This window comes from Labeo rohita, chromosome 22 (genome assembly GCF_022985175.1).
Source record: "Labeo rohita strain BAU-BD-2019 chromosome 22, IGBB_LRoh.1.0, whole genome shotgun sequence".
In the NCBI taxonomy this organism is placed as follows: Eukaryota; Metazoa; Chordata; class Actinopteri; order Cypriniformes; family Cyprinidae; genus Labeo; species Labeo rohita.
Genome location: NC_066890.1, coordinates 43785197 through 43812474, shown reverse-complemented (window position 1 = coordinate 43812474; position 27278 = coordinate 43785197). Strand labels below are relative to the sequence as shown.

Here is a 27278-nt window from a genome sequence, read left to right as displayed (position 1 = left end):
TTTGGAATAGTTTTACTTCAGATAAAATATTTGTTGTATATAATATATCTAAAATTGCAGAAAGCACCAGATGTTAAAAACACTCAAAATCTGCATGTGTTTGTGTTTGTAGATGAGAAAAATTTGTCAGACTACACACAGGTCATCTACCGTCTGCAGGTCTGACACAGATCATCACCCATAATACACAACTCATCAGGTCTGATTTATGTGTACTGTCTGATTTCATTTCACAGTCATGATGAATGTTACTTTATGTACATCTGTTTTTAAAGATAAAATTTAACTAGACTGCAACATACATTATTATAAATATATTTTATCATTTACCTACCCATTCACTTTGTTTAAATAGATGTTTATATTGGTAATAAATGACCAAAAGACAAAAATAACTGTAACCAAGCAATTTAACAAGGTTAAAGTTTAATATAAATATAAACAATATTTAAATAATTATTATATATATATATATATATATATATATATATATATATATATATATGTATATATATATATAATGTTAATAAAACAAACAAAACAAAATGTTCAACATGTAATTTAGAGTTGTAGATGATTCTGCTCATTTAATACATACGAAACATGAAATTGTGCTTAAAAAAAAGAAATGTTTGAAATAAATGTTTCTCTGAATGTTTTATGATGGTGTATTTAGACATTATTTAAAGTTCATTCAGGATTTTCTCATTCAGAAGATTATTTTATTTCAATAACTTATTGTGTGAAAACTTTGAAAAAGCTTTGTGGTTATGGTGTGTGTGTGTGTGTGTGTGCACACTTGGTATTTATCATGTTATGGGGACCAAATGTCCCCACAAGGATAGTAATACCAGTAAATTTTGACCTTGTGGGGACATTTGTGAGGTCCCCATGAGGAAACAGGCTTATAAATCATGCAGAATTAGTTTTTTTGAGAAAGTAAAAGTGTGCACAGTCTCCTGTGAGGGCTAGGTTTAGGTGTAGGTCGATAGAAAATAGGGTTTGTACAGTATAAAAACCATTACGCCTATGGAATATCCCCATAAAACATGTAAACCCAACATGTGTGTGTGTGTGTGTGTGTGTGTGAAGCAGCACGTTCATGAGATGTTTTGGAGTCAGATCTTGTTATTGAGGTCAGTAAATGCAGCACAGACCTGAAAATGTGGTTTAATGTGCTGTGAGGATCGTTGGGTAATGCATAACAAATAGACAATGCGTGTTTGTGTGTCTTCATGTTCATGAGAGTGTGAGATGTGCGGTTTATTCTTACAACCACAAATTAACCTTCTGAAAGCCTGCTAGATATAGAAATAACTTGAAATGAGAGTTTTCTGATGAAGAGCAATTCAGAATGATGTTGCGATGGAAAATGTGTTAATGCAATTAAAGAGGACGAATAAAGAATAACTTGAATGAGGCAACATGAAACAAAGACCACTAAAACCAGTTCTCTTTTCATTTAGCAGTTAAAAATAATAGGAAATAGCTGAACTTTTTGTTCAGGAAGTCGCTCTGCTGTGTCTGAAGTGACTCTCAGATAGACAATTTTACCATGATGTCCTCTCATCTGTGTGCTCTCATCCTGTTTGTTCTGTGCGGTGAGAAACTCTATGCTTTTAATCAGTAAATGTAGGATTTATATAAACACAAATGCATTTCCACAATAAAAATAAACAAATGTTTACCTTACATGTGTGACTACGCTCCAGGGAAATTCTATTAAGTCTCTGTCTGATAATAATCATATTAATAATAATAATAATTGATTTCAGGTGTGTTTGGTGCTGAGACAGTAATAATGAAGTCAGTGACTGAGGGAGATTCTGTCACTCTAAACACTGATGTTACTGAACTACAGAAAACTGATCAGATACTGTGGATGTTTGGATCTCAAGAGACTCGTATAGCTGAAATCCATAAGCTGAACATTGATATGTATGACAGTGACGAGACATTTGGAGACAGACTGAAGATGGACAGTCAAACTGGATCTCTGACCATCAGAAACATCAGAACTGAACACTCTGGAGTTTACAAACTACAGATCATCAGCAAGACCACCTCCTTCAAGAGATTCAATGTTACTGTTTATGGTGAGTTAACTAAATGAAAATGCTTATTTTCCCTCCTTGATGTGTTTATTGTGTGGCAAATACAGTAAAATATGACCTCATCATCACATGCAAATTTAATGATTTTAAACATTTTTATAAAAAATTAGTTAATTAATTTATTTTGACACTGTTTAAAAAAGTAAGAATCTCTAAGAAACTTTCTCTTGTGTTATGTTTTGATTATTCCTGTAGTATAAACATTCATCAAACTTTACAAACACAATAAAATAATTCCATCTTAAGTATATTTTTGAATTTATTGTGCCATTTCTGTGCATATTTTTCCATTTGTTTATCTGCAGTTAATAAAATTTCACAGATATTTCATCAATAATCTAAATGTAATAAATCTATTATTTCATGTTTTCCAGCTCCTCTGCCTGTTCCTGTCATCACCAGTAGCTGCTCTTCATCAACATCATCAGTGTTCAAATGTTCATTGCTGTGTTCAGTGTTGAATGTGAGTGATGTGAGTCTCTCCTGGTACAAAGGAAACAGTTTATTGTCCAGCATCAGTGTGTCTGATCTCAGCATCAGTCTCTCTCTACCTCTGGAGGTGGAATATCAGGATAAAAACACCTACAGCTGTGTGATCAACAATCCCATCAGCAACCAGACCACACATCTGGACATCGGTCAACTCTGTCAGCCATGCACAGGTAAGTCAGTGCATGTACAAGGATAATTTCCAGGTAGTGATGCATGAATTTATTCTGCTAATCATAAATTTTAACATAATCATATTTTAATTTCTTTTTGATTTTGGTAAGTCTATGAGCATACATGAGGCTTTTATGAGGTACTGAGTGCACTTGTGATTCAGTTTTTTTATTTTCAGACTCTATTCAGTGTTGTAGTTTTACTGAAGCTGTGATCTGTTTGGTCGTCTCTGCTCTGGTGGTCATGGCTACTATTGCTGTATTGGTTGATCACTTCATATCCATGAAAGTTGAACAAAAGATGAAGAAACAGTCAGATGAGGAATCACAATCAGTTTCGCTATGACACATCATGTGTTCTTCAATGTGGCCACTAGATGGAGAAATTAAACATCTGTCTGTAAAAGTTTAGTTCACTTCCAGAATTTAAAAAAAAAAAAAAAAAAACCCTATAATTTACTCACCAAGGTGTTATCCAAGATGTTCATATCTGTCTGTCTTCAGTCGAAAAGAAATTAAGATTTTTTAGGAAAACATTTCAGGATTTTTCTCCATATAGTGGACTTCAATGGTGCTCAGTGGATTTAAGGTCAAAATTGCAGTTTCAATCCAGCTTCAAAGGGATCAACATGATCCCAGCTGAGGAATAGGGGTCTCATCTAGCAAAACAGTAATTTAAAAAAAAAAATAAAAAAACATTATATACTTTTTAACTTGCTCTAACTGTACTTGCGCATGCACATCTTTACGCATTACATAATCACGTGTTGGAAAGGTCACGGAAAGGTGTTGTTTTACTTTTTTTGTAAAGGGCATTTGAGTGCCTTTGCACATTGACTTTGTTCTATTATGTTCTATGAAAATAAATTATATCACTGTAAAACATTGGCAGGAATCTACAGGATTAAAGAGTGTTATACAATAAACTACTGTAGTCAGAAATGTAGTATGAAATAAATGCAATTCTTACAAATTACTGTGAAATAAACAGCAGTGTGATGGTAACATCACAGTAATTTACTGTTTCACTGTGAATTCACATAAAGTTGTCTTTAATCTTGTCACTGTAAGAGATTTAATTAGAATTGTACCACTGTAATTGTATGGAGATTTTGTTTTAACATTAAGCATCAATATTTGCCAGTAACTTGTTTCAAATTCATAACTGTTTGTAGATGAATCTTGATGCTGAGACACATCTTTGAAATATATGTGACCCTGGACCACAAAACCTCTTAAGTCTTAAGTCGCTGGGGTATATTTCAAAGTCAACTTTATTGTCAAATCTGCCATATGTACCGGACATACAGAGAATTGAAATTTCGTTACTCTCAGACCCTAGGTGCATACACGTAACATTAAATACAAGGTAGAATTAGAAATGCAAATAAATACAATTATACATATATACATACATACATATATATATATATATATATATATATATATGGTGCAAAAAAAGCTTATGAGTGTAATAAAGTGACTTAGTAATAACAGACAAAAGTCTTTAGAGGTAGTCTGAGGGTAGTAAGTGGGTAGTAAGAGGTAGTTAGCAGAGCACCAATACTACACAAAGTGACTTGTGCCGGTCGGTGGGTGGGTGTGTAAGTGTTAGTGCATGAGTGTTTTGTGTGTGTGTGTGTGTGTGTGTCACAGTTCAGGAAGTTCGTGGGGCAATAACATTGTAATAATATTTGTAGCAATAACCAAAAATACATTGTATGGGTCAAAATTATAAATTTTTCTTTGATTGCAAACATCATTAGGAAATTAAGTAAAGATCATGTTTCATGAAGATTAATTGTAAAATTCCTACAGCAAATATATAAAAACTTAATTTTTGATTAGTAATATGCATTAATAAGAGCTTCATTTGGACAACTTTAAAGGTGATTTTCTCAATATTTAGATTTTTTTGAACCCTCAGATTCCCGCAGTTGTATCTCAGCCAAATATTGTCTCAGCCAAAAATAATGTCCTATCCTAACAAACCATACATCAGTGGAAAGCTTATTTGTTCAGCTTTCAGATGATGTATACAACTCAATAAAAAAAAAAAAAAAAAAAAAACTGACCCTTATGGCTGGTTTTGTGGTCCAGGGTCACATATGATATCTTGCAAGACAAACCAACTTTACCAAAAAAAAAAAAAAAAAAAAACAACAACAACAACAACAACACAAGCAACATAAAGTGTTTTTTTTTCCCTTTTTTTTTTACAGTACACTAGTAAAAACTACATTTGTAAAAATGTTTGTAAAATTGCAAGTAAAGTATAGAATTTCTGAGAATGGAGTTAAATACTAGAAAAATGCTGCTGTGAAATTGCGGCAAAAGTAAAGCAATTATTAACCTGGAATATACCGTAATTTGTTTTTTTTTTTTTTTTTTTTTTACAGTGATGAATATAAATATTTTAAGCAATACAGCAAAATACTATAAAATATTGCAATAATACATTACCAAAACGTTCTAGTTCACTTCATATTGGAAAAAAAAAAAAGAGGAAAAAAAGTCATTCCAAGTAAAAATGTTCTGAGACTTCACCATCCATTGTCTGACATCACCCTGTTTCTGGGTATTTAGTAAGCCAAAACCGCAGCTGCAATGGGAAGTACAGCTATCACTGCAAGTGGTATTAGGACAACTGAAAATATAGATTCTATTAACATCTTTAATTTTCTAAGCAAAACAAAAATCTTCATCCATGCATGATGTAAATCCTCAGTGGATACTGTAATAAATAAAACAGACATCAGTGTTTAAAAGTAACAACTAATTATAACCATTTTACAAGACTTTGATAGCACAGCAGATCTTACAGAGTAAAAATATATGCCTAAATGTTCCCTTAGTTACTTAATGACCCTCTGTACATCTGGCATGAAAATGTTTTTTTTGTTTGTTTGTTTGTGTTTTTTTTAACGCTCAGTGTTAAAAATGGAAGTACTGTAGATATGCATGAGACCAAGAAATTGTTGATGTCTTGTACAACTCCAGCTGAGTGTTTTAATAAAAATGAAGATCAGGTATAAATTACTAATAATTTAACTGTATAATTAGACATTATTTAAAGTTCACTGAGGATTTTCTCATTCAGAAGATTATTTTATTTCAATAACTTATTGTGTATAAATAAATGTTCTATAGCATCACTGTGAAAACTCCTTTTCAGATTGTTTAATTTAATTGTATTTAATTTAATTTTATTTTGTGTTACTATGTGTTACTATGACATAATGACATTTAATAGGCGTATATTTGTATTCACAAATAACATGTGATTCTGTTTCCTGCCTCTGTATTTGGGATGTAGAAAGTTGGTAATCCAAAAACAGAATCAAATTTTGATCAGGAGTTGATCAACGTCCTGAGACTCCTGCATACACCATGGTAACCAGCTCTGTAGCACTCTGAAAGAAAATGCAAATGCATGTTTACGGACTTATTCTCCTCTTCATGACAAGAATATTCGTAAAATGTATGTATATATTCCTTTTTAGGTCTTTTAGGGTTTATTTATTTATTTGTTTATTTTTAATATAGTATTAAATATAGGCTAAAAGAAGCAGTACACACTCATATCCGAAATCAATTTTCTCCAAATCAGGTTCCAAGTAGTTACAGTAAACAGACAGTCTGATCTTAAAATGTAACATAATTTAATTACGAATTGGCATGAGATTTTGTTGCCACATATGGAGGGAATATATCAGTATTTCTCTCATTCTATGTTTGATTAAATATTTTCATTAAGTTATTTTAATGCCTCTAAAATGATGGTCTTGTGTGACCCTACAATATGAACACATCAGAGTAGAAGACAAAAACACATTAAAATACATCTACAGCTTTTATAAATGTCTTTTGTGGTGCTCATGTTTGTAAATTATTATACACACAACTAAACTGAACTCACTGCTAAAATAATACAGAAACACCACAGACAGAAATACAATCTCTTACCGATTTTTTTTTTTTTTTTTTTGTAAAATATTTGATCAACGCAAGTGATCTCTCTGTCACGGTTCTGAACTGTAACAAAATATAATAGAAACAAAACACTCGATGCTTGAGGATTGTTTTACATTATACACATCCACACATACACAGTAGATAATAGTAGGTAATACTTTGGTCTGTTTTCCTGTGTTTCCTGCAAATGCAGAAGATCCCGACTGCAGCAACAACCAAAAGAGATCCAGCAGCAGAAATCAATACTATCAGAGATACAGAGTCATCTGGAGAATGTTGATGAGACAATCATTATTTTGAGTGAATGTGTACATAAATGCACAAAATATTATCACAGAGATACCTGAACATGGTTGACAGAGTTGAGTGTTGTTGAGATGTTGCGTCTGGTTGCTGATGGGATTGTTCAGCACACAGCTGTAGGAATCATCCACACACTCCAGATGTAAAGACACACTTCTGTTGAGATCGGACACACTGATGTTGGACAATAAACTGTTTCCTTTGTAGGGTCACAGAAGGGCACATCAACCCAGAGAGATCATGCAAATGTAAACAGCCTCTCAAACTATCTTATCTCTAAATATCTTAACTCCACGTCAATATCTCAAAATCATGTGTCTTCTTCTTCCTTAAACTGTAGATTAGTATTTACTGTGATTCTGCTGTAAGTTTGTTTGCAACTGTTTTCAATGAAGGAGCAAAAACAGACAGTGTATGTCTAAAGTGTAAGTTATTAAATATTTGTTAATCAAACTGTTGTAACATCACATCACATCAATCGTGCTGAAATTCAGGAAGAAAACTGCACTCCCACAATGACTTAACTAACATGTCACCAATAATAATAATAATAAAAAACAAAACAAAACAAAACAAAACAAAAAAAAACGAGAACTCGTTATTGGAGAATTTCTTTCTTTTTTTCCCCCCAAGCCCCCCATTCATTTGGACATTGGAATGTGTCTGATTACACAAGAAACAAAAAAACAGATTCATTTAATTTTAAGAAAGAAAACAATGTAAAATTATTAAAAGTCTGAAGGACATAGGTCATTATTCTCAAACTTAAATAATTAATGAAATGGGTCTCTCTGTGATGGGAAGTGCTACTGGAGGAGTTTATTTACACTCACTGCAGAGTTTCACTACAGACTGACAGACTACAGACTGCTCATCTGCCTGTTCCTGACATCATTAGAATCTGTTCATCTTCATCATCACCCCAGAATTGTTCAGTGCTGTGTTCAGTGGTGAATGTGAGTGTGGAATATCAGGATAAAAACACCTACAGCTGTGTGATCAACAATCCCATCAGCAAACAGGTCAGACATCTCAACATCAGCAAACTCTGTCACACACATTTAGGTTTGTTAGCAGCATTATATTTTTCATAGTACATGAATGAAATTTCTGTTTCATATTTTATGTTGTGCATTTCTTCTCTTATAAGACTGTATCCACTGCTGTGGCGTTACTGAAGCTGTGATCCGATTGGCTCTGTCTGGTGGGTGTGGCTACTGTTGGTGTGCTGGTTTATGACATCAGATCCAGAAGTCTTCAACAGAAGAGACAGCAGATGTCACAATCAAGCAATGAATAATCAGATTCTCAGAAATGTAGAGATGATTTGAACCAATGGAGATATGAAATCACAATCCTTTGAGTAAATATCATTTACGAATAAATGTGATTTAGGTGATTATTAAATCATATTATCAAATTAAACTGCTCCATTGTAATTAAAATACAGTATACCTTTTGGTTTTCCATTTTTCACTTATGTTTTCTTTGTATATCACTTTTTACAATGCAAATAATCTGCTTTACAAAGATAATGACTTGCAAACCCACTGTAGTCAACGGTGTTGGGGGTAACGCATTACAAGTAACGCAAGTTATGTAATAATATTACTTTTTTCAAGTAACTAGTGAAGTAACGCATTACTTTTGTTAATTTTGCAAATAAGTAATGCCAGTTACTTTTTTTTCCATTTATTGATTGATGAAGTCTCCTGTTGGGAAATTGGGAGTAAACATGGTGTTACTGTATTCCAGACTAAATGTGAACATGCATTAATTCATCTCACTTACAAAAAACACATTATGAAATATGTTAAATAAAACAAATATCCTTTATGCATTTAATCCCATTTTATTAACCAGTGTCTTTGCTGCTGACCGATGATGCAATTCAACCATACTAATAAGCAAAAATTACTTTAGATAAACTAATATTTGTGCTTCATTTTTAGCTGAAGAGTGAATCCCCTGCATAAATTTACTTTTCTTTCAGCCTGACGTGAATTCATTTCACTTTTGGTGTAAAAGGGCTTTTACATTAGAATTGTTTTAACTTAAAAACAACCAAGAAAGCCATGCCCAGATTTAAAAAGTAACCCAAAAGTAACGTATCACATTACTTTCCATAAAAAGTAACTAATTAATGTAATTAGTTACTTTTTAGGGAGTAACGCAAAATTGTAATGCATTACTTTTAAAAGTAACTTTCCCCAACACTGGTAGTCAATCAGACAATATAATGTTATTTTGTTTTCTTTTCTATTATTATACGGTGACTGCAGATTCCTGCTTATTGAGAAAATGGTCTCTACACCTGTAGATTGGGATGGGATAAATGTTACTTAAAATGAATTCATAATTTGCTTGCTGACAAAGTGTTGGGTGTAATACTGAGATTTTTTTTTTGTTTTTGTTTTTGCCTTTTTTTATTATTTTCTGGATGAACACCATTACAAGACATCTATATTGACTGGTGTGTGACAATTTGACATAAAATATAAATATATCATCAAACACAATGAGCACACTAATACTGTAATCCACCTCCTTTTCCATTTTTGGATATTTGGGTGCTAAAAAGTATGCAGTCCTTTAACAGACTGATTAATGTCTCAGGGCGACACCACATCCTCCTCCACTTGAACTCTCTAAAAGAAAACAGGCACACATTCACATCACAGATACAGTTAATCATTTACAGTGCTCAGCATAAATGAGTACACCCCACTACATTTGTCAGAAAACCTTAAGTTTCCTTTCAGAATCAACATTTTCTATTAGATACTATACTACAAAATACTCCCACAAAATGTGGGCCATTGATTGCAAACAAGATTTGTTCATTTGCACACACAAAAAAGTGATTTTCCTAACAAATTCATTCAAGCCCATGTTGCAAAAATGAGTACACCCCAATTATAGTCTTAGGAGAAAAGCCACACTTAAGACTACAAAATTCTAATTAACAGGCATTCAACCACAGGTGAGTCTAATGATTCATTTAAGAGGTGTCCAGCAGACAGGTGACTGACTATAAAAGGGCATTACTTAACAAAGAAAAGCCCTTCCCATTTCATGCTGTCAGCAATGGCTCCCCATGGAAGAGAAATGTCACTAAATCTGAGAAAGGAAATCATTTCTTTACACAAAAAAGGTGAGGGCTACAAGAAGATCAGCAAAGCTTTACATCTCAATCAAAATACTGTAGCAAAAGTGATCCAAAAATTTAAGAAAGATGGAAGTGCAACCATCTTACAGAGACGTCCAGGCCGTCCACGGAAGTTAACATCTCGACAGGAGCGTCTTCTGATGAGAAGAGTTGAAGAAAATCACCATGCAAGTTCACTGGAGTGACCGTTTCCCATGACACCATATGGCGCACACTGCAGAGGAAGGCATGCATGGGTATCGTCCACGAAGGAAGCCTCTCCTAAAGCCCATGCACAAAAAAGCACGCCTAGAATTTGCTAGGGCCCATGCTGAAAAAGATGAAGACTACTGGGACTCTATACTCTGGAGTGATGAGACAAAGATCACTGTTTTTGGAACTAATGGTTTTAAAACTGTATGGCGTTGTAAAGGTGAGGATTTCAAAGAAAAATGCATGGTGCCTACAGTGAAACATGGTGGTGGCAGTGTCCTTATGTGGGGCTGCATGAGTGCTGCTGGTGCTGGGGAGCTGCATTTCATTGATAGTATCATGAACTCAACAATGTACTGCTCTATACTGAAGGAGAAGATGCTGCCATCACTCCGTGCACTTAGTCGTCATGCACTTTTCCAACATGACAATGATCCAAAACACACATCTAAAGCTACTGTTGCATTTCTGAAGAAGAACAGGGTGAAGGTGATTGAATGGCCAAGTATGTTTCCTGATCTGAACCTGATCAGATCGAACACCTGTGGGGAATTCTGAAGCGACAAGTTGAGCATCACTCTCCATCCAGCATCCAGGCTTTAAAAGAGCTTATTCTTGAAGAATGGAAAAAGATAGATGTTGCAATATGTCGCCAACTTGTTCATTCCATGCCTAGAAGACTTAGTGCTGTCCTTAAAAATCACGGTACTCATACAAAATACTAGATGTAGTAGGTTTTGTTGCGGGGTGTATTCAAGATTTTGTGATCTAAGTTAGATTATTAACCTTAATTTCATGTTATGGAGTTAAATAAGTGTTCAATAAAACTAAGCCTTGTGAAAAGTTTGGAAATTGTTCTTTTGTTCATTGAGCTACTGATTAAATTTGTACTTTTTAAAGGGGGTGTACTCATTTATGCTGAGCACTGTAAGCGTTTATCAGAATTCAAACACAGAAACCCATCTTGATCTGACTCACTGCTCAAATAATAGAGAGAAAGAAAGAAAGTAAGAAAAAGAAAGAAAGTTAGTTTCTTACCGATTTCTGAGCTTTTCTTTTGCAGAATGTCGGATCAGCATATGTTACTTCTTCACTACTCTGAACTGTTCCAACAGTAATGACAGGCATGTAAAAACATTAAAACTCTGAATAAAAGATATTTTATAATTATTATTGCATTTTTCTGCAACACTATTTTTCATTATTTTTGTTTTACTACAGGGCTGTTGCCTTTATGTGCCAAAGTGGAGCCAAATGCATAGCAGGAAATCAAGTCAATTTTTACACATTTATCAGCAGTAGGTAATACTTGCCCTCTTTTCTGCAGATGCACAAGATCCAGACTACAACTACAATCAACAGAGATCCAGCAACAGCAGCAGCAGAGATCAGCCCAGTGTACAGTGAGGACAGGCCTTTATCTATAATAATAAATATATTTATTATTATAGATTTATTTATATAATGGACAAAGTGAAACATTAATAATGAATACAGATTTCATTCTGACTATATCAGTACTATATAACTTGATAGATCAGCTTGGTAAACACATATATCACACTGACCTACCTGCATATGTGTGACAGAGTCCACTGATGTTGAGATGTTTGGTCTGGTTGCTGATAGGATTGTTGATCACACAGCTGTAGGTGTTTTTATCCTGATATTCCACCTCCAGAGGTAGAGAGAGACTGATGCTGAGATCAGACACACTGATGCTGGACAATAAACGGTTTTCTCTGAACCAGGAAAGAGTCACATGACTCACATTCACCACTGAACACAGCAGTAAACATTTGGATGTTGGTGATCCTGATGATGATGGATTTTGTGAAGACATACTGCTGATGACAGGTACAGGCATATGAGCTGGAAGAAAATAAAATAAATGCAATTAATAGACGGACCTTGAGATGGGATTCGAACTCGGGTGTGCCGCAAGCAAAGTTGCGCTATGTATCGGCGCGACGAAGCTATTGGCACTGACATGTGCGTTTACATGTTGTGTGTTTTTTATTTGCAATAAACAAATGCAACTATTTGTACAAAGACAATAATCTTATGTTTTTGCTTAACATCATAAGTAGAGAATGCAAATTAGTGAGAGTGTGAAAAGTACTATTAACTCACCATAGACAGTGATATTGAATGTGTTGAGCGGCATCTCTATTTTGCTGCTGGTAACTGTATAAAGTCCAGAGTCTGTGGTTCTGGTGTTTGTGATGGTTAGAGATCCAGTTTGATGATTCAGCTTCAATCTGTCTCTGAATCTTTCATCATAAAACTCTTTCTTATTGTCTTTTCCATTGATTTTCGCTATGAGAAGGGGTCCAAATGTCCACAATATCAGATCATCGTGCTGCATTTCAGTAACACCAGTGTTTAAAGTGAGAGATTCTCCCTCCATCACCGACACTGACTCACTAAACACACCTGATAAACAAACAGGAATATTTACTAATTAAAAAACATATTAGTCATGTTTAAGTGGTTCAAAATGATCATGGCAAAACAATCCTTCGCCCTGCACTAATACTTACAGTATTAGAAATATTTATAAGCAAAATATTATAGGCAAAATTAATGATAAAAAAAAAAGAGAGAAAAATGTTTGAGGACGAATGATAATATGAACAGAAATGAAGCCATAAAAATACTCACCAGCCAGACTCCATGAGCACAAACAGATGAGAATAAACATTTTCTTCTGCAGTTTATGAAACAGTTTAATAACAGAACTGATATAATAATCGGCCCTCCTGACACTCATGAAACAAGTGAAAGCATATGAAGCTGTCGCTAATAAAGTGCTTCAGTGAAACTCTGCATTGACTGTGAATAAACTCCTCCAGTAGCACCTCCCTTTCACAGAATGTATATGATTTCTCAGAATGTTTGATCTACAGAAAGAGAAAGAGAATAAAAGAGTAGTGTTATTGTTGTTTTTATTGATATTACTGATTACAATACTAATATTTATTGTCTTACGTTTTATTTTTATTCTTTTAGTATTAACATTATACCACTGAGATTTTATTTTGTAAGAAAAATGCAGGGAGAAATTAAAGCGGCTCCTACGATTAAAAAAAGAGGATTTTTAAGCAAGTCCTATAATAAATTTGTGAAGATACGATTTATGTTTGGCCTAAACCATGTTCATTTAAGACCTTGAAGTGCATCAATTCAGATCCAAAAGAAAATATATAATTGCGAGCAGCAATTGCGGAGCCAAGCACAAAAGAGGCAGAATGAGGAGCAAAGGATGGCATGGAGCAACAGACCAACTACAACGAGTTATTAAAGCCATTTTGTTGTATTATTGCAAAATAACTAATTTTCGTGCACTTCCTCAGTGAAATTAAGGTTTGTATACATTTTATTTACAACGTATACATTATACTATATAAATTCTATTTATCTATAAAGTCTTTACTGTGCTGTAAATTATTTTATTTTGGGCAACGCAACATACAGGGATGAGATGTCATGTCAGTCAGCTAAATGGATCAGTAACGGTCTTGTCACATGACAGAAACGCCTTGTCTTACATAACTGATTTTATTTGTTGTAATACTGATTCAATGTTCAATATGTTCAATCAATTTGGATGTTACAATATGTTCTCAAAACTCTGTACTGTTTGTTTATGGGCAGGTTATGGATTCAGTCACGGCATCTTTCAGCTACGAGTGAATGTGAGGCGGCGATCTGAGGTTTAAGCTGGAAGTAGCTGGTTTTAGCTGGTTGTTCCAGCTGGTCTCCCAGCATGACCAGCTAAGACCAGCCTGGCCAGTCAAGGAAGTGGCCAAAACTCCTCTAAAACCAGCCTGGATGACCAGCTAAAACCAGCCAACCATCAGGGTAAACAAGTTTAAATGTGTCATGTTGAAAACTGCTTTATAATTCAGTTTGTCTTATATTTTTGTCCATGGGTGTTTTCACTTTAATTAAAGTTTAATAAATGTTCACGTTTTATTACCATTGCCTCTATCAATTCAGTTTCTTCTTTTTAATTTCCAACCTATTTTTGGTTCATTTTAGACCAGCAATAGTAATTTTCATTCATTATTTGAGTTAATTAAAGCAACCCAGCATGTCGGGTCAAAGATTTAATGCAACTGGGTTAACATAACCCAACACTGGGTTTGTCCATATTTGATCCAGCGCTGGGTTACCAAAATTGGGTTGTTTTAACCCAGCATTTTTTTAGAGTGCAATACTAATTTTAATATGTCTCTATTTTAATATTGTCAATTTTCTTACATCCTCTTGGGGACACAGTAAAATTACAAAAGCTCCAAATGTGCATGTAAGTCTTCAAATTCTGAGGAAATATTTGAAGAGTTCAGATGCAAACCAGCTAAAAGCCTTCTCGGTCAAAAATGAGATAATGATACTGAATGCTCCTGAGTATACATCCATCAAATACCTTTACTTCAAACTTGCTAAATTCCAGCCTCAGCCCAATCAGAAGTAGCAGTAGTTACATAGAAACCTATACAAAGTAGCCAGGAAAAAATGCACATTTGAAAGAAATATGCCAGATGGATTTAGAGGCTTTTGCATCTGAACTCTTCATTTGTTGGTTCTCCAGGTGTGTTTGGAGTTGATGAAGCAAAGTCAGTGTCAGTGATGGAGGGAGATTCTGTCACTCTAAACCCTGATGTGACAATAAGATAAAGTTTCACGAAGAGAGGTTCAGAAAGAGACTGAAGCTGAATCACCCTGGATCTCTGACCCTCAAAAACACCAGAACCACAGACTCTAAGTTTTATAAAGTCACCAGCAGAAGAACAGAGACGCCGCCCAACACACTCAGTCTTACTGTCTATGGTGAGTAGAGAATTACTCACCCTGTTGATCCCATTTGATGTGTATTTGTTTACTGACTGACATTGGATGTTTACTTTCTATGGTGAGAATTACCCTGTTTTATATACATCTTTTGACAATAATCACTATCATAATTATTAATCATAATCCAATATTTTCCAGCTTGTCTGCCAGTTCATGTCATCAGCAGAGACTGTTCTTTACCATCTACAGGAACATCTTCTAATCAGAGTTGTTTATTGGTGTGTTCAGTCTTGAATGTGAGTGATGTGACTCTCTCCTGGTACAAAGGAAACAGTTTATTGTCCAGCATCAGTGTGTCTGATCTCAGCATCAGTCTCTCTCTACCTCTGGAGGTGGAATATCAGGATAAAAACACCTACAGCTGTGTGCTCAAAAAAAAAACGATTAGCAAGCAGACTAAACATCTGGACATCAGCAAGCTCTGAACACATGTTCAGGTATGGGATTCTCTCTGCTCTGGTGGGTGTGGCTACTGTAGCTGTGCTGGTTTACGACATCAGATCCAGAAGTCTTCAATTGCAGAAATCACCATCAAATGCTGATTAATTAGATAAAGTAAATGTTTAATCAAATTTTATTTAACTTTTTGAATATCTCTTTTTACATTAGAAATCATTCTGCTTTACAATGCTTTTAAAACCCAGCGACAAGTTGAGCATCACTCTCCATCCAGCATCCAGGCTTTAAAAGAGCTTATTCTTGAAGAATGGAAAAAGATAGATGTTGCAATATGTCGCCAACTTGTTCATTCCATGCCTAGAAGACTTAGTGCTGTCCTTAAAAATCACGGTACTCATACAAAATACTAGATGTAGTAGGTTTTGTTGCGGGGTGTATTCAAGATTTTGTGATCTAAGTTAGATTATTAACCTTAATTTCATGTTATGGAGTTAAATAAGTGTTCAATAAAACTAAGCCTTGTGAAAAGTTTGGAAATTGTTCTTTTGTTCATTGAGCTACTGATTAAATTTGTACTTTTTAAAGGGGGTGTACTCATTTATGCTGAGCACTGTAAGCGTTTATCAGAATTCAAACACAGAAACCCATCTTGATCTGACTCACTGCTCAAATAATAGAGAGAAAGAAAGAAAGTAAGAAAAAGAAAGAAAGTTAGTTTCTTACCGATTTCTGAGCTTTTCTTTTGCAGAATGTCGGATCAGCATATGTTACTTCTTCAGCACTCTGAACTGTTCCAACAGTAATGACAGGCATGTAAAAACATTAAAACTCTGAATAAAAGATATTTGAGAATTATTATTGCATTTTTCTGCAACACTATTTTTCATTATTTTTGTTTTACTACAGGGCTGTTGCCTATATGAATCAAATTGGAGCCAAATGCATAGCAGGAAATCAAGTCAATTTTTACACATTTATCAGCAGTAGGTAATACTTGCCCTCTTTCCTGCAGATGCACAAGATCCAGACTACAACTACAATCAACAGAGATCCAGCAACAGCAGCAGCAGAGATCAGCCCAGTGTACAGTGAGGACAGGCCTTTATCTATAATAATGCATATATTTATTATTATAGATTTATTTATATAATGGACAAAGTGAAACATTAATAATGAATACATATTTCGTTCTGACTATATCAGTACTATATAACTTGATAGATCAGCTTGGTAAACACATATATCACACTGACCTACCTGCATATGTGTGACAGAGTCCACTGATGTTGAGATGTTTGGTCTGGTTGCTGATAGGATTATTGATCACACAGCTGTAGATGTTTTTATCCTGATATTCCACCTCCAGAGGTAGAGAGAGACTGATGCTGAGATCAGACACACTGATGTTGGACAATAAACTGTTTTCTTTGTACCAGGAGAGAGTCACATCAGTCACATTCACCACTGAACACAGCAGTGAACATTTGGATGCTGGTGATCCTGATGATGATGGATTTTGTGAAGACATGCTGCTGATGACAGGTACAGGCAGATGAGCTGGAAGAAAAGAGAATAAATGCAATTAATAGACGGACCTTGAGATGGGATTCGAACTCGGGTGTGCCGCAAGCAAAGTTGCGCTATGTATCGGCGCGACGAAGCTATTGGCACTGACATGTGCATTTACATGCTGTGTGTTTTTTATTTGCAATAAACAAATGCAACTATTTGTACAAAGACAATAATCTTATGTTTTTTGCTTGACATTTTAAGTAGAGAAAGCAAATTAGTGAGAGTGTGAAAAGTACTATTAACTCACCATAGACAGTGATATTGAATGTGTTGAGCGGCATCTCTATTTTGCTGCTGGTGACTGTATAAAGTCCAGAGTCTGTGGTTCTGGTGTTTGTGATGGTCAGAGATCCAGTTTGATGATTCAGCTTCAATCTGTCTCTGAATCTTTCATCGTAAAACTCTCTCTTATTGTCTTTTCCATTGATTTTAGCTATGAGAAGGGGTCCAAATGTCCACAATATCAGATCATCGCGCTGCATTTCAGTAACACCAGCGTTTAAAGTGAGAGATTCTCCCTCCATCACCGACACTGACTCACTAAACACACCTGATGAACAAACAGGAATATTTACTAATTTAAAAAGATATTAGTCATGTTTAAGTGGTTCAAAATGATCATGGCAAAACAATCCTTCACCCTGCACTAATACTTACACTATTAGAAATATTTATAAGCAAAATATTATAAGCAAAATTAATGACAAAAAAAGCCATAAAAATGCTCACCAGCCAGACTCCATGAGCACAAACAGATGAGAATAAACATTTTCTTCTGCAGTTTACAAAACAGTTTAATAACAGAACTGTTATAATAATCGGCCCTCCTGACCTCATGAAACAAGTGAAAGCAAATGAAGCTGTCGGTAATGAAGTGGTTCAGGGAAACTCTGCATTGACTGTGAATAATCTCTTCCAGTAGCACCTCCCTTTTACAAACTGTATATGATTTCTCAGAATGTATGATCTACAGAAAGAGAAAGAGAATAAAAGAGTAGTGTTATTGTTGTTTTTATTGATATTACTGATTACAATACTAATATTTATTGTCTTACGTTTTATTTTTATTCTTTTAGTATTAACATTATACCACTGAGATTTTATTTTGTAAGAAAAATGCAGGGAGAAATTAAAGCGGCTCCTACGATTAAAAAAAGAGGATTTTTAAGCAAGTCCTATAATAAATTTGTGAAGATACGATTTATGTTTGGCCTAAACCATGTTCATTTAAGACCTTGAAGTGCATCAATTCAGATCCAAAAGAAAATATATAATTGCGAGCAGCAATTGCGGAGCCAAGCACAAAAGAGGCAGAATGAGGAGCAAAGGATGGCATGGAGCAACAGACCAACTACAACGAGTTATTAAAGCCATTTTGTTGTATTATTGCAAAATAACTAATTTTCGTGCACTTCCTCAGTGAAATTAAGGTTTGTATACATTTTATTTACAACGTATACATTATACTATATAAATTCTATTTATCTATAAAGTCTTTACTGTGCTGTAAATTATTTTATTTTGGGCAACGCAACATACAGGGATGAGATGTCATGTCAGTCAGCTAAATGGATCAGTAACGGTCTTGTCACATGACAGAAACGCCTTGTCTTACATAACTGATTTTATTTGTTGTAATACTGATTCAATGTTCAATATGTTCAATCAATTTGGATGTTACAATATGTTCTCAAAACTCTGTACTGTTTGTTTATGGGCAGGTTATGGATTCAGTCACGGCATCTTTCAGCTACGAGTGAATGTGAGGCGGCGATCTGAGGTTTAAGCTGGAAGTAGCTGGTTTTAGCTGGTTGTTCCAGCTGGTCTCCCAGCATGACCAGCTAAGACCAGCCTGGCCAGTCAAGGAAGTGGCCAAAACTCCTCTAAAACCAGCCTGGATGACCAGCTAAAACCAGCCAACCATCAGGGTAAACAAGTTTAAATGTGTCATGTTGAAAACTGCTTTATAATTCAGTTTGTCTTATATTTTTGTCCATGGGTGTTTTCACTTTAATTAAAGTTTAATAAATGTTCACGTTTTATTACCATTGCCTCTATCAATTCAGTTTCTTCTTTTTAATTTCCAACCTATTTTTGGTTCATTTTAGACCAGCAATAGTAATTTTCATTCATTATTTGAGTTAATTAAAGCAACCCAGCATGTCGGGTCAAAGATTTAATGCAACTGGGTTAACATAACCCAACACTGGGTTTGTCCATATTTGATCCAGCGCTGGGTTACCAAAATTGGGTTGTTTTAACCCAGCATTTTTTTAGAGTGCAATACTAATTTTAATATGTCTCTATTTTAATATTGTCAATTTTCTTACATCCTCTTGGGGACACAGTAAAATTACAAAAGCTCCAAATGTGCATGTAAGTCTTCAAATTCTGAGGAAATATTTGAAGAGTTCAGATGCAAACCAGCTAAAAGCCTTCTCGGTCAAAAATGAGATAATGATACTGAATGCTCCTGAGTATACATCCATCAAATACCTTTACTTCAAACTTGCTAAATTCCAGCCTCAGCCCAATCAGAAGTACCAGTACTTACATAGAAACCTACACAAAGTAGCCAGGAAAAAATGCACATTTGAAAGAAATATGCCAGATGGATTTAGAGGCTTTTGCATCTGAATTCTTCATTTGTTGGTTCTCCAGGTGTGTTTGGAGTTGATGAAGAAAAGTCAGTGTCAGTGATGGAGGGAGATTCTGTCACTCTAAACCCTGATGTGACAATAAGATAAAGTTTCACGAAGAGAGGTTCAGAAACAGACTGAAGCTGGATCACACTGGATCTCTGACCCTCAAAAACACCAGAACCACAGACTCTATTTTTTATAAAGTCACCAGCAGAAGAACAGAGACGCCGCCCAACACACTCAGTCTTACTGTCTATGGTGAGTAGAGAATTACTCACCCTGTTGACCCCATTTGATGTGTATTTGTTTACTGACTGCCACTGGATGTTTACTGTCTGTGGTGAGAATTACCCTGTTTTATATACATCTTTTGACAATAATCACTATCATAATTATTAATCATAATCCAATATTTTCCAGCTTGTCTGCCTGTTCCTGTCATCAGCAGAGACTGTTCTTTACCATCTACAGGAACATCTTCTAATCAGGGTTGTTTATTGGTGTGTTCAGTGTTGAATGTGAGTGATGTGAGTCTCTCCTGGTACAAAGGAAACAGTTTATTGTCCAGCATCAGTGTGTCTGATCTCAGCATCAGTCTCTCTCTACATCTGGAGGTGGAATATCAGGATAAAAACACCTACAGCTGTGTGCTCAAAAAAACGATTAGCAAGCAGACTAAACATCTGGACATCAGCAAGCTCTGAACACATGTTCAGGTATGGGATTCTCTCTGCTCTGGTGGGTGTGGCTACTATAGCTGTGCTGCTTTACGACATCAGATCCAGAAGTCTTCAATTGCAGAAATCACCATCAAATGCTGATTAATCAGATAAAGTAAATGTTTAATCAAATGTAGTTTTTTTTTTTTTTTTTACTTTTTGAATATCACTTTTTACATTAGAAATCATTCTGCTTTACAATGCTTTTAAAACCCACGGTGAAATCACTGTGAAGTCTAAAGATTTATGTATTCTGTTGTATTAATGTAAGGTGAGTTAAAGGCTCAACTCAGTGGGAAAATGTGTACAACTATAAATAATTTGGAATGGTATAAAAGGCACATAAAGTCATGTTTAAAACAGTTAAAATGCATAAGAGAGTGAGAATTCAAACATCTCTTCAGTTTTTCTAACATAGTTCTATAACCTTCAAAAAGATTTAAAGAAGCAATTTCGAATGCTGTGCAAACTTTCCAATGCACTGGTCAGTTTCTGCTCTAGTTTTCACACTTTATCTTTCTCACACGCATTTGCACGCAGAAATAGCAGAGGTATCTGCAGATTTTTTTGACACATTTGGCTCCTGCAAGCTTTAGCTTCTGTAGGTCTGCTTATCACCATTTATTTTAGCAGAAGCACATAAAACCGCAGCGCATTTACAGCTGAAGTGTCTCTACACTTCTGTTCTTCTCTCCGCTCTCTGTCTTCAATCTGCCTTCAATTGTTCACTTGCTATATTTGCACAGCAAAACCACTTGTTAAATAAACACCGCTCAGTGTTTATATAATAATATTTTTTATGATAAACGAGTTAAATCAAATATCTAATCTAAAAGTAATCTGATTATATTGCCTAAAATGTGTAAAGTAATGGATAACATTACTGACTACTATTTTTGTCATTCAGTGTGGAATTAGTAACAGATTACAATTTGTAAGTTATCTACCAAGCTCTGCGTGTTTTTTTGCATTTTCACATAGACAGGATTAGGGAAAAGCTCTGTTTATAAAAATACCTGTGTACGTGTGGACCAGGCCTTAATCTCTCAAGATCTCAGTAAAGAATGAATAAATGACTTCACCACCTTCACTTATTAGTGTAACCAATTTTTGCCATCTTTGAAAAGGCCTCTAGGGCAGGCAAGTGCTGCTCTTATTTCTTTGAATGGGGAAACATCAAATTCTTTGTTCACCAAATTTACTATTATATTTCATATTTGAAATCACCAATGAAACCTGACAAGAACTGCCTCATAAATATTGTTCCTTATGCTACAATAGCGTTAAAAAAAGCTTATTTTTCAGGCTAGATCAGCCATTGTGCATGCGCAGTACTGAGCGCGCGTCTCAGAATGCAGACTCTTTCTATAGAAATGGACTACTTGCACAACTACTTCCGCATTCTACTTGTTAGTTCAGCGCACCTACATACAGACGGTTTACAGGTGTGAACATGAAACTTTTTTTTTTTTTTTTTTTTTTTTTTGAAAGAGCATGTTCTTATTGATAAAATATAAAAAAAAATTGGGATGGGGTTTTGCCTCATTGTTCTGTAATAATTAAAAAAAAAAAATCATTGTTGTGTGACATTCACAACTACTGTAGTACCAGCTATTTTGAACTCATATGCCTAAATTAATGCTATAATGCAGCATTCCATTGTGCTCTGGACTCGGGGGAAATCCGACCTCCACCTCGGGAAAGTGCAATGGAATGGCCACCTAAGTTGGGGGTCCGAAACACACACTCGGGCCAGTTCAGTGCAGACCGAGTCGGTTGGAATTATCCATAGGCATCCATATTTTTGCCAACTGTTACAATGGAACGCATTTACGACGGACATTGGGAGAACTAACTCTGATTCACCGACTACCGGAAGATGTCTGTTGGGTGCCTCTCCAGCACATCATAATGAAAATTGATGTGCCAGTTACTTCCACTGGACGATGCTATGTCATAAAAGAAAATGAAACTGTGGATTCAGACACTTTCATGAACAACTTTCAGTAACTGTTATGTCACACATTTATTTGTGTTGGTGGTATACATTATTAAAATGACTTATGTCTGGAAGTACGTTTTTTGTATTTTGTATTTTTTGTATAAGTGGAACATTAATAAATTCTGTTGAAATGCCCATACCAAGTTGAATACCAAAAGTGAACAATAGGATCAGTGACGAAACTCTGAGTTTTAAAAAAATCATTACAGAAAAATGAGGCAAAACCCCATCCTAATTTTTTTTTATATTTTATCAATAACAATATGCTCTTTCAAAAAAAAAACAAGTTTTATGTTCACACCTGGTGTCATTCATGGGAAATATTGCTCTGGACATTGGTGTAAATGAGTTTTTTTTCCCATTTTTGGACCTTAATATCTCAACATCCATAAGACTCTATTGTCTGATATCAAAGGATGTGAAAGACATGGTACATATCAGACCATTTACCAAGTTTGATATAGTAATAGTTTCAAAGTAATAGTTTCAAAAAAAGTAGAGGGCCAGCATTCAGGTGTAAATTCAGTAACAATGCTGAGTTGTAATTCATGCAGTTCTGGACTAGGACTCTTAGCCCAGAAATTTCATGGACCTGGCACAAATAGTTCTGGAGATATTTCAGTCTGAACATGGTCACTCAGACAGTGATGCCAAAACGGGGTAAAAAACAAACTTTTTTACAGATTTTTTGTGAAAAATGTACACACAGTTGAGATCTGAAATTTTGTATATGATCTATTGGGCATATTACCCATCACATGGATTTTTTTCAGACAAATCTGAGGAGGTCAGGTGGGGAACTTTTCCAAAATTTGATGATTCCAGCTGGAATGACCCAATTCATACCTGATGAATTTGTCGTTATATGATTTAACTTCAATTGCAATTTTTGCTTGTAGTAAAACCATGGCTAATTTGTTTGTCTGCATTGGCGCTCTTATTCTGAGCCCATACTGCCTTTTTCCATTGTTTAAAATGGCTAAATGAATGTGCGGTAACTGCCTTAACTTTACTGAACATTTAAATAATTTTTAACAGTAACACGCTGACTATTGTATACTCATATTTTGGCATACAGTGAAATGATGACAGAATATGACACAGCATAGTGACTAACATATTTAATACACAAAAATAAAGGTTCATTATGATCTTATTCAAAAGACATCACAAACTGCAGCTTCGCGATTAGGCCACTACAGAGCACTGACACCCTGTGGTGAACAATCACATATGATTACCAGCCACCGATTTCTCAGATCAGTTTATGTAGGATTAAAATGTTCCATTGAGTTTGGAAAATTCTTTACTCAGTAATCATCAGAATATGTCTTCTCCTGTCTCCGAAAATTTGCAAATTTAAAATCATCCCGCAAAATCTCATTTTATTAGGCGTTTAAGTCAACTAGATGATTACAGTGCATTGAAAATGTACATAACCGGAAATAACTGAGCCGTATGATTTCAAAATGGAAGTGCGTCATGAGGCTCAGTGCAAGTAGTCCATTGGGACTTCTAACGGCAGCTGCAGTGACGCGCTGACTTTACTAATCAACGACTTGCTTTTTCATTTCAGCCAATGCACGAAAACGCAGTTTGAATTTGGCAGTTGCGTGACGTCACAGAACGTTCTAAATCCCATATGTTACCGCTCAAAGGGTTAACAATATTAATTTAATGAGTTCTCTCTCAGGCCCTGTTTACACTAATTCGTTTTTGTTTTAAAATGGCATTTAAGAATGATCCTCGTCTACACTGGCATTTTTACTGTGTTTCAGAAACTATCTCCGTCCACATTACACAAACTAAAATGCAAGTCACATGACCATGCATAATGAGCATGATGTTATTGTTTACACTGTCATCAAGGATAGGCAGAGCGAATTCACTGTGGAGAGTCATGCCTTCATTTTCAATAGTTTTTGACCTCATCCCAGTTCGCCTACTTATACTATGCCCTAAAAGTATGTACTCTTTTTGTGAATAAATAGTACATACTTTTGAGTATGTAGCAGAATAGTAGGCAAGCTTTGGGACTAGGGATGGCTTGGTACCATAATTTTGGCTTTGGTACGATACCAGAATGTGATACCTCGGTATCGATACTAAATCTATAGGTATCAAATAACGAGCCTTAAAAGATAAGTGAATTGAAAACAATTTATTAAGTGATGTTAACATAATAAACACGTATTAGTTCATTTAAAACTCATTATTGACCTAGATTAATAAGTGCTGTAATAGCTTCCCAGATAGCAAGCATACGTTGATTCAACGTTGATTTTTGGTTGTAAAGGTCAGTGTCGGTCGTCAATCAAATTTCCATGTTGAATCAATGTTCATTATTTGGTCGGTACATCAGAACATTATTATGCCGAAAATAAAATATCGATTCAACGCCGAAATCATGTAGGCTTATCAACCGAAACAGCCGACGCATTTGATTGAAATCATAACGTCGGATATAGGTTGAAACTTGGTCAGATGAATCGGAGATCTGGGCATGCACTTATTTAACTCTCACAGAGTGGAACAGGGCTTATATATAGGATATATAGTGAAAACAAAAAGCTTTGTGGTTATGGTGTGTGTGTGTGAAGCAGCACATATTCATGAGATGTTTTGGAGTCAGATCTTGTTATTGAGGTCAGTAAATGCAGCACAGACCTGAAAACGTGGTTTAATGTGCTGTGTGGATCGTTGGGTAATGCATAACAAATAGACAATGCGTGTTTGTGTGTCTTCATGTTCATGAGAGTATGAGATGTGTGGTTTATTCTTACAACCACAAATTAACCTTCTGAAAGCCTGCTAGACATAGAAATAACTTGAAATGAGAGTTTCTGATGAAGAGCAATTCAGAATGATGTTGCGATGGAAAATGTGTTAATGCAATTAAAGAGGACGAATAAAGAATAACTTGAATGAGGCAACATGAAACAAAGACCACTAAAACCAGTTCTCTTTTCATTTAGCAGTTAAAAAAAAATAATAGGAAATAGCTGAACTTTTTGTTCAGGAAGTCGCTCTGCTCTGTCTGAAGTGACTCTCAGCTAGACGTTTTTACCATGATGTCCTCTCATCTGTGTGCTCTCATCCTGTTTGTTCTGTGCGGTGAGAAACTCTATGCTTTTAATCAGTAAATGTAGGATTTATATAAACACAAATGCATTTCCACAATAAAAATAAACAAATGTTTACCTTACGTGTGTGACTACGCTCCAGGGAAATTCTATTAAGTCTCTGTCTGATAATAATCATATTAATAATAATAATTGATTTCAGGTGTGTTTGGTGCTGAGACAGTAATAATGAAGTCAGTGACTGAGGGAGATTCTGTCACTCTAAACACTGATGTTACTGAACTACAGAAAACTGATCAGATACTGTGGATGTTTGGATCTCAAGAGACTCGTATAGCTGAAATCCATAAGCTGAACATTGATATGTATGACAGTAATGAGACATTTGGAGACAGACTGAAGATGGACACTCAAACTGGATCTCTGACCATCAGAAACATAAAAACTGAAGACTCTGGAGTTTACAAACTACAGATCATCAGCAAAACCACCTCCTACAAGAGATTCAATGTTACTGTTTATGGTGAGTTAACTAAATGAAACTGCTTATTTTCCCTCCTTGATGTATGTGTTTATTGTGTGGCAAATGCAGTAAAATATGACCACATCATCACATGCAAATCTAATGATTTTAAATATTTTTATAAAAAAATATTTTAATTGATTTATTTTGACACTGTTTTAAAACAGAAAGAATCTCTAGGAAACTTGTTTTTCGTGTTATGTTTTGATTTTTCCTGTAGTTAGTAACATTCATCAAACTTTACAAACACAATAAAATAATTCCATCTTGTTCAAGTATATTTCTGAAAAATTGAATATTTGTGCACATATCTGTGCATATTTTTTCCATTTGTTTATCTGCAGTTAATAAAATTTCACAGATATTTCATCAGTAATCTAAATGTAATAAATCTATTATTCATGTTTTTCCAGCTCCTCTACCTGTTCCTGTCATCACCAGTGACTTTTTAATCTGTTCTTCATCATCTGAAAGATCAGTGTCTAAATGTTCACTGCTGTGTTCAGTGTTGAATGTGAGTGATGTGACTCTCTCCTGGTACAAAGGAAACAGTTTATTGTCCAGCATCAGTGTGTCTGATCTCAGCATCAGTCTCTCTCTACCTCTGGAGGTGGAATATCAGGATAAAAACACCTACAGCTGTGTGATCAACAATCCCATCAGCAACCAGACCAAACATCTCAACATCAGTCAACTCTGTCACATATGTTCAGGTATGTCAAACATTTTATCATAAAGTTCACATTGTGCAGTCTTTTGAGCTTTAATTACCATAAACATTATTAAGTGAGTTTAAAACATTGAATATTTCTAGACTGATGTATTGAGTTTATCATAATGTTTTCTTATTACTTCAGGCTCTCGGTCAATATCTTTTCTTCTGTTTGTGCTGATTTCTCTATCAGCTGTGATTCTGGTGATTTGTGCTGTGATTTTTCTTTTGTGCAACAAAAACAAATCAGGACGAAAGGGTCAGTCTGTCCTTCATCTCATCTAACACAATGATTCAAAAATGCCAAACCACACTAAATCAACTTGTTTTTATGTTTGTAGATGAGAAAAG

The 27278-nt window shown here is 35.0% G+C and overlaps 4 protein-coding genes across 4 annotated transcripts; 2 read left to right on the top strand and 2 right to left on the bottom strand.

The window, feature by feature from the left end:
* Window positions 1–121: 121 nt before the first annotated feature.
* LOC127153587 (SLAM family member 5-like) lies at window positions 122–26918 on the top strand (the record flags this gene model as incomplete). The annotated part of the gene is made up of 3 exons (XM_051094765.1): window positions 122–199; window positions 25895–26215; window positions 26629–26918. Coding segments are annotated over exons 2-3 (585 nt in total), but the record flags the coding sequence as incomplete, so codon positions are not given.
* LOC127153586 (SLAM family member 5-like) lies at window positions 1787–8395 on the top strand. The gene is made up of 3 exons (XM_051094763.1): window positions 1787–2096; window positions 2489–2776; window positions 8205–8395. The coding sequence occupies exons 1-3, from the start codon at window positions 1802–1804 to the stop codon at window positions 8291–8293; spliced, it is 672 nt and encodes a 223-aa protein (XP_050950720.1). The 5' UTR covers window positions 1787–1801; the 3' UTR covers window positions 8294–8395.
* Window positions 9667–13211, bottom strand: LOC127153410 (uncharacterized). The gene is made up of 5 exons (XM_051094465.1): window positions 13080–13211; window positions 12549–12851; window positions 12187–12287; window positions 10311–10484; window positions 9667–9702 (listed from the first exon to the last, which is right to left on the bottom strand). The coding sequence occupies exons 1-5, from the start codon at window positions 13186–13188 to the stop codon at window positions 9667–9669; spliced, it is 723 nt and encodes a 240-aa protein (XP_050950422.1). The 5' UTR covers window positions 13189–13211.
* Window positions 16641–18128, bottom strand: LOC127153409 (SLAM family member 8-like). The gene is made up of 4 exons (XM_051094464.1): window positions 17976–18128; window positions 17494–17796; window positions 16932–17231; window positions 16641–16780 (listed from the first exon to the last, which is right to left on the bottom strand). Exons 1-4 carry the CDS (start codon window positions 18013–18015, stop codon window positions 16641–16643), a joined length of 783 nt encoding a protein of 260 aa, XP_050950421.1. The 5' UTR covers window positions 18016–18128.
* Window positions 26919–27278: the final 360 nt, after the last annotated feature.